Raw genomic sequence first — 8,305 nt, forward strand, 5'->3', positions numbered from 1 at the left:
TTTCATGCTTCGATGCCTACATACCAAATTAGTAAAAAAAAAAAAAATAAAATCTTGAGGCCCACAACACTCTATTAATTTGAATTCAAATATAGCTCATTCGACGCAAAATTAAATTTACTATAACAGTGTTGTATTAAAAAAAACCCTCAATATCGGATAATTCGTAAAAATTATGTCAAAGTTGAAAAAATAGAGAAAAAATAAAAAAATTCCAAATACTTCCGCCTACAGTCTTGTCAGTTGTCATTTCAGAAAAATTGTCAACAGACTGTCAAAAAGGCTTGTTTTTGTTCTTTCGAACTAAAAACCCAAATTCGAAATCGGATGGAAATTGGCAAAGTTAGGAGTGATTCTTCACATCAACCTACTGAAAAACGGTTTTATGGCCATAAAACGAAATTTTGGGGGTGTATTGGAAATTTCTCCTATACCATTTTGTTTAGTTTTTCTATAGCCACAAGTTGTGCTAGGTCTCCATAAAAGTATATTTAATTTTTTTTTTTTTGTCACACAGTGTAATATATAGATTGGCGCGTACACCCTTTTTGGGTGTTTGACCGAGCTCCTCCTCCTATTTGTGGTGTGCGCCTTGATGTTGTTCCACAAATGGAGAGACCTACAGTGAATTTTAGTGTGCCTTTGCTAATATCCGAATATCCGAATAATATTTAATAAATCATTCGAATTAATTAACCTAACTATTTATTTCTTTGTAGCAACGGAGTTTGCCTTATGCGCATAAAAATTGGAACAAAATTGCTTAGTGATTAAGGGGTTAATGGGGTTCGTTGGTTCAAAAAATCCATTTATTTATTTGCTTATTAATTTCTACAACATCTCAGGAATATTATCCTAAATTTTCCAGTCGATCCGAATAATAAACTCGGAGATGCAGCCTTTGGAATGTGTGCGCTCCAAGCCACTTTTATTGTTACTCAAAACTTTAAACGCGTTTTTCTCGGAACTGTGTTTTCAAAGTCGGTTGTCAAATGTTCTCGAAAACTACTCAACTGATCGTGATGAAATTTTACACAGGTGTTCGAGATACAATTTACTCGTGCTTGGACGAAGGATTTTGTTTTTTTTTTTGTTTTTCAATTACAACTATTTTAAAAAAACAAAAGTCACGCCAATTTGACTGAAATTTTCATTTGTTTGGAAAAATGTCGGCCAAAATTCCCATTTTTACTTTTTTTTCTTTCCTTCGTTCAAGCACGAGTTTATGGTCTTAACTAAAACACTTATTTTTGTTTTTTCATTTTTGATGAGCCTGTCAGGAGTTATGCTGACAACGCGAACGCACCTTTTTTTCGAGGGGCCACCGGAAATGACGTCACAATGGAGGAGTTTTAATTTTTTTTTTTTTTTTGAAAATTTCAGAAATTATCCTTTAAATATGTATCTATAAGACAGAAAAAGTTTGAATTAAATAAATAGTTTTTTACATATTTAAGTGCAGGTAGAAGTGTTTAAAATTGTTCAAATATTGCATATTATTGCGTGAGGCTTCATAAACTGGACTTAAAGGACTAATACATACATATTATATTCGACAATTGCAACGACTTTACTTTGGATTTAATGCAAACTTAAATATTATACATTGTTACATACTAAGTTCACTTGCTGGGAAAGGGTTGAACGTCACAATTCCAAACTGGCAGTCCACGGCAAACGTATGGCACGGTATTGTAGTATTTTTGTTCCGTACGACGCTGATGAATGCGCGCTACCACCGAACACAAGCTGCCTATTTGACATTGCGGAGAGTTGGCTACTGTTGGTACCTCACATTTTGTAGCTAAAAATAGGTTAGTAACTTAATGTTGTTTTAAATTAATCGAAATATGTAAAATCAGGCAAATATATATATTTTTTTTTACGCCCTAGTACATTTGTACATTAACTCGATACATACTTTTTACAATACCTTCCTTCAGCCAGCTTATGCGATCGATACACTGCCAGGGTAACACATCCCTTGAATTGGGCGCTATCCAGCGGCTAAGAATTTCCGTGGCGACACCATCCATGTTGGCATCCAGCCCAGGCATCAATGTGCCTACCAGTGTTGGACTGAAAAATGAGAATTTATAAAAAACTTTATATCTAATACGTAAAAAAAAGTAAACCAACTTTGCACCGCCCCGTTGGCTTTGAGTAGAGCGTAAAACTTTTTTAATTAAAACCGTTCAGTCTCAACATTTTCTCATACCAACTAAATCGCTCTTTCCCTCTGCGCACTTACCAATTGGCAGCGTGGTAGTACAAATGCGAACCAACTAATTCGCTGTACAACCCATTTGAACGTAAACGTGATGATTCACAGCCAAAAAGGAAGACCACACAATTCATTTGCTGCCGCGCAATATGCTTGCCATTGATGTATTGTAAGCCGGAACCGTGGCCAGCATACCTAAAGGAAAATACAAGATTGTGATGAGTTACATTGGTTTTTAGTGGATATAAAATGCTTATTTCTGTTAATTTTAATTTATTGTAATGGCTACATAGAATAAGAGAAATATTTTAAATAAAATAAAAAAATATTTTAAATAAAATAAAAAAATATTTTAAATAAAATAAAAAAATATTTTAAATAAAATAAAAAAATATTTTTAATATCTAATTTAAAATATTTTAAAAATTTAAGTTAAATATTTTGAAAATATAATTTAAAATATTTTTTTATTTAATGGTTACTGCCAATTTGTCAATCGAAATTGAAAGAGCTGAATTTTATAAGCATTCTTACACTCCCATCAGATAAGATTCATTGAATTACAAAATAGACTGGGCATACATTTTTTAAAAATGTTTAGGCCAAGCTGCTCTCCCAATTTTTGGTGTGCGTTATGTTTTCACCTACAATTTTATCACGCCAAATTATGGCTGCTGTTTTATGGAAGAAATACATTCGAATGTTTGCATCCGCCTGCACTTTTACGGCCGCTATTAGCATAAACATTTTAATCTTTAATGTGCATAGTGGGCATTCAACCCTGGACCCGCCTGCGGAACCGAACGCACTCTACCGCAGCGGCTACCACACATTAAAACTAGTTATTTACGGAATATATGTGGTTGAAACAATGTAAGTAAGTATTTAGTCAGAGCATTAACTGTAGTTAGATGCCTCATTAACATTTTCGAAATAAGTGGGCAGCATATTACAAAATTTTCTTACACATAACAACTGCGTTTAAAGAAGTCCTTCAGTAATTCATCCTGTGTCGGCTTTTGACCAATTTTTTTCAGCCAATTTGGTAGCCAATATTCGAAAAAGCAACGCATGCGCATCTCGGTCTTGGGTAAATTATTATCTACAAAAAAATATCAAGTCAGCACAGGGTCGTTGAATAATGGAGAACAAGTAAATAATTTCAATACATACCATAATTAATTCACTGCAAACTGCACAACTTACCAGGATTTACTAGGCATCCGCCGTCGGTTATGTTGACAAGCAGATACCCACTCTGTATGTGTTCACAGTAGAGGCTATGCAGACGCCAGAGACATTGTAAAGAATTAACACGACAAAATTCTTGCTGAACGTTCAATTCCTCCCAAAAGAAATGATCAAGGCGCTGAAAGCAGTAAAAAGATTAAGCTAAGTTACTAATTTTTATATAAGTTGTTGTCGTGGCAGCGCACCTCATCCACTATTAAAATGCACGGATAGTAATGCAATGATAGTATCTTGGGGTTGCCGTTAGTGTCACCTTCAACATTTTCTTCGGCTATTGTATGAGAAGTACAATTTGAAAATTAAAATGAAGCTTCAAAGTAAAATTGCTTACGCGCGTTTTGTAGTTTGAGTAATAATTTAGCAGCATTACTCTGTTCGCGACTATTGGTAGTAAGCAGTGCACAAATTGCATGAATTTCTAGTTCAGATAGTGTATCGATATTCATAGCTGTAAGCGAGAGCAACACACGCTCTTGTGACTCCCATCGGTTTTCATTACAGAAGTCATCGACACTAGCAAATGCGTTCTTTTGCCTGGTCAGCAGTGTGGCAGCTTCACAGGGAGACTTAATGTAAGGTTGGCCGGAGAACAGAAAACTCCAAGGAAAAAAGAAATTCTTCAGCTCTTGCAATGCTTGCTGCAACGCAAAATAAATGATAAATTGAAAGCAGTAAGTGTGAAAAATTGATGATTTACCGCAATGTGCTGGTCCAATTCAAACAACATATCCCAATAAGATTTTTTAGCTTCTTTTGTAATGTATTCTTTGGGGTCCACATTTATGCACTGCTTGAATTGATTTGCAATGTTGGCATATTTTTTATAAAGCTCTTTTTGCTCAAGACCACTAAAGCGTAGGCAAATTGGAGTAGGATATTTTTTACTACGTGCGTGTCTCAGTATTGTTACATATATATTTGCATCCAACTCATGTATCTGCGGAAAAACTGAATATGTAGTTTCTGTTCGCGGCCCTTTACAAAGTTGGAGTATTGTCCATTCTGGAAAAAAGTAATATGTATATATAATTTTGCGAAATTTCCTCAAGCAATTGATAAATACCTTTTGGCAATTGTTGGCAAATTTCTTCGATTTTACGCACGCCCTCTAAAGGGTCACTGATATTTTGTAGAAAATTTGACGAACCGTTATGTGGCTTATCACCAGCAAAAGTGTTTTTATTAGAAATACCAATTCTTTCCAGAGCAAACTGCATAAGACGATTACTGCACAAGTAAAAATTTGCTAACAAACTGAACTTTTGAAAAATTGTGCACCTATACCTTTTAAAATTTTCTTTTTCCCACGCACTCATCTCCTGGTATAGTCTTTCTGCTAAAGTCTGTCTGTTGCCTGATTGCTGATTTCCATGAAGTGTCGAATGGATTTGAAAGTAGCGTTCCTGCGACGCTTGATATAATGAACGAACTTGGTAGAAAATCGAGCAGAGTAAATTTCCATCATTGAATTCTATTTCCGCTTGGTCCGAGAAGAATTCTGTAGATATGTATATAATTAAATTTTTCGAATATTTGGATGACGCCATTTAAACAACCTCTTGCATTTGGACCAGCATTCACCGCAACATTGTCACGCAACAAATATTGGACTATATTTTTCTCCATTTGCAATATAAGAACAAAAAAATAAATACAATTTCGGGTGTTGAACTTCCACAATAATCACAAATTTAATGTTTAAAATTCGCGGCTTCGCCTAAATCACTTGTCAGAATTTGATTTTGCCCAAGGCGAATTGAATAAAGAAGGTGGTTATTTTATTTTCGCGCAATCACACGGCACTTCTACATCTGCGATTGCCAATCACATACGTGCTGTTAGTTTTCTCGCATCCAAACATCAACTAAAGGAATAATGTTTTCGTTGGCATTTAATGGCATACCATTTAATTTGAAATACGGGCAAAGCAATCAAAGCAATGCAAGAAATTAAAAACAAAACAAACGTGTGGATCCAAACCTCGAGCAAGCTAAACGAGATATTGAGGTAGTGAAACGCAAAATTAAGCATGTGTGCAAAGCATATGTTGCAGAAAAAGTAAATTATATCAGTTTAATAAATTTTAAATCGAAAATTATTGGAAATATTACAACAAAAATTAAAAAATTTAGTAGAAAATATTGAAAATGCAAATGTTGCTATTTTGCGAATTTCACTGTTTCCCGCTTCATGGGCTTGAGAAGACGTCACCTTTAGCATGCAATTCGCCTTGGATTTTGCCATGATCAACTTGGCACAGGGTCCACAGAATAACTTGAAATTCTTTGCGTCACAGGGTAGCTCAGAAAATAATAAAGTTATGCGAAAATATCGATAGCCGATCGGTATATATATCGGATACATTTTGATATTTGTACCATGTCGCAAGCTACGAATACTTTTAGTAACTTTTTTAATTGTTGAAATATTTTACCTACTTCAAAATTGACACACACTACTTTTCTTGGCAAAGAGGAACTGATATAATGACACTTTAAGGTTTTTAATACACAAGAGGACGTTCCTATACAATTAAATAGAAACAAATCTTCCTGATTTTATTCAAAATCAAATCGCAAGAAAATTTTGTTTATATTAATAAATGTATTTTTTCAGTACGAAAATCGACTTTTTGAAGTGAAACTTCTTAGGCGTCGATGGACGAGTAGGAATGGAGAGCAAAATTTCAAGCCCATGTAACGTTTTGGGCATTTTCGTTCCGCGATAGAAAAAAGATATAACGTAGAGGAAAAGGAGAGAGAGAGCTATACCTTATATATATATTAGTTACACTTTAGGCTATTTTTCCTGAGTTTTTCCTTGTGGTTGCTAATTTCTAGTGAGAAATAACACTGCCTACTTTTTGGCGCGTGTGCGTTGTTGCAAACTTGTAGGAAATATATTTTTGGTGCCTACTTTTTGGCGTTATATTTCCTTGGTGCCTACTGTTTGGGGCGTTTTTTGGTCCCAATTTTTTTGAAAGCCGCTGAGATTTCTGGTAGAATTTTTTGGCGGTTTTCCCATCAGCCATTATCTCAAGCTCTTCGTACTCACGTATTTCGGTATCTCGTTTCTTTTTAATACGTTCCCCTTGCCCTAATCTCTTCCTTGCCCACCTTGCCATTGGAGTCACCAAGCGCAATTCTTAATGTAGTGTCAGGGCAGTGCTCATAGGAACTTTCCAGGTGTTCAAAGAAGCCGTGTTTGGTCCAATCGTCCTTCTCTTCCAGCGGGGCGTGGAGGAAAATGAGCGAGACGTTGAAGAAATTCGCTTTGATGCAGGTTGTTGCGAGACGCTCGCCCGCCGCAATAAACGAAAGTACTTGGGGACGATATCTCTCTTCTGCTACAAATCCAACTCAGAATTTGGGCTTCTTTACATTACAGCTGTAGTAGATTTTGCAAGATCCAATGGTATTCTTGACTTGCTCTGTCCATTGTATCTCTTGCATGACGGTGATGTCAGCCTTTACTTGTTCGTTCGTTTGCAGTGGCCAACGCCAAAGTAGGGAGTTCTAATCCTAGGCGCCGCATATATTTTTATTTGGAGTTTCTTTTTTATGTGGTATTCGGAAGCTACCCAGAGGATACTTGGATGAAACGCGGAAATTGTGAGCTGCTTAAAACGTATGCAGAAGAAACGTTCTGGCCACTCCCAGGTGAATGGTGATTTAACACTTCTACCCACGGGGTCATCCTTCAAAATTAGTATGTGTACACTTATAAATATATTTGTGGGCATTTCGTTTTTATTCTCTATTACATAAGAACAGCCTAAGGCCTGCGTTGCTATAGCTCCATGTGGCACTAGATTGCTATTTTAATTATAACTGTAGTTTTTAATAAATAAATAAAATAAACCTAATATTAAATAATGAATAGCTCAAATAATTTTTTTTATTAAAATGTGTGACATTTGTATAATTTGAAGTGCATTTATAAACAGATAAGTGAATACACGTACAATCAAGGAAGGAGAATGAAGTTCCTAAATCCATGTCAATGTCTCACAAAAGACAGCTATGGCAAACATGGAGGGGAAAAAAGCAACGGAGGGCACGTGGATAACGGTTAATAAACGACAGCGCACAAGGGGTAAACCTACTCGTCCCGATGCCATCATTGTCAGAAGCACGGGCGAATGTTCTTACGCCGAGATTTTGAGGACAGTCAAAAATGAGGATTCTCTAAAAGGGATGAACGGGCTGGTTCAAAAAATCCGAAAAACTGCGAATGGCGATCTACTGTTCCAGTTGACTAAGCCTTCTGACGTGAACACGGCGAAATTGCAAGCAGCGGTGGGTCTGGCTCTTTCAGGAAAGGCGGAGGTTAAATCTTTAACAGAAGAATCACTTCTCGAGATTCATGATGTTGATGAAGTAGCTACGCCCGAAGAGGTTCGCGTAGCACTAAACTCCCAGCTCCTCAACCTCAACGTAGAGCCCTCGCAGATTCGCTCGATACGGAAGGCGTATGGCGGTACGCAAACGGCAGTTGTTTCACTACCTTCTGAGGCCGCCAAAAAGTTATTAGAAGTAGGTAAAATTCGCATTGGCTGGGAAGTTTGCCGTATTCGTCAGAAAATCCAACCTAGACGCTGCTTTAAATGCCTAGAATTCGGGCATTGCAATTGCACCAGCGGAACCGATCTCCAAGGAGTGTGCTTTAAATGCGGCGGAGAAGGGCACGTAGCAAAAACATGTACTAATACTCCAAAGTGCCTATTATGTGAAAGAAGACATACCAACCGCACTGATCATGCTACCGGCGGCAATAAATGCCCGGTATTTCAAGAAGCGCTTCAAAAAATAAAACAGTTATGAGATTGCT

At 36.5% G+C, this 8,305-nt stretch overlaps 1 protein-coding gene across 1 annotated transcript; it reads right to left on the minus strand.

Annotated features, from left to right (window-relative positions):
* Window positions 1-782: 782 nt before the first annotated feature.
* On the minus strand, window positions 783-5,218 carry LOC128859970 (uncharacterized). The gene is made up of 12 exons (XM_054097152.1): window positions 5,032-5,218; window positions 4,760-4,973; window positions 4,539-4,702; window positions 4,173-4,477; window positions 3,807-4,113; window positions 3,661-3,746; window positions 3,431-3,593; window positions 3,191-3,326; window positions 2,252-2,419; window positions 1,922-2,079; window positions 1,618-1,804; window positions 783-1,405 (listed from the first exon to the last, which is right to left on the minus strand). The coding sequence occupies exons 1-11, from the start codon at window positions 5,099-5,101 to the stop codon at window positions 1,623-1,625; spliced, it is 1,953 nt and encodes a 650-aa protein (XP_053953127.1). The 5' UTR covers window positions 5,102-5,218; the 3' UTR covers window positions 783-1,405; window positions 1,618-1,622.
* Window positions 5,219-8,305: the final 3,087 nt, after the last annotated feature.

Source organism: Anastrepha ludens, chromosome 4 (assembly GCF_028408465.1).
Source record: "Anastrepha ludens isolate Willacy chromosome 4, idAnaLude1.1, whole genome shotgun sequence".
NCBI classification, from domain to species: Eukaryota; Metazoa; Arthropoda; class Insecta; order Diptera; family Tephritidae; genus Anastrepha; species Anastrepha ludens.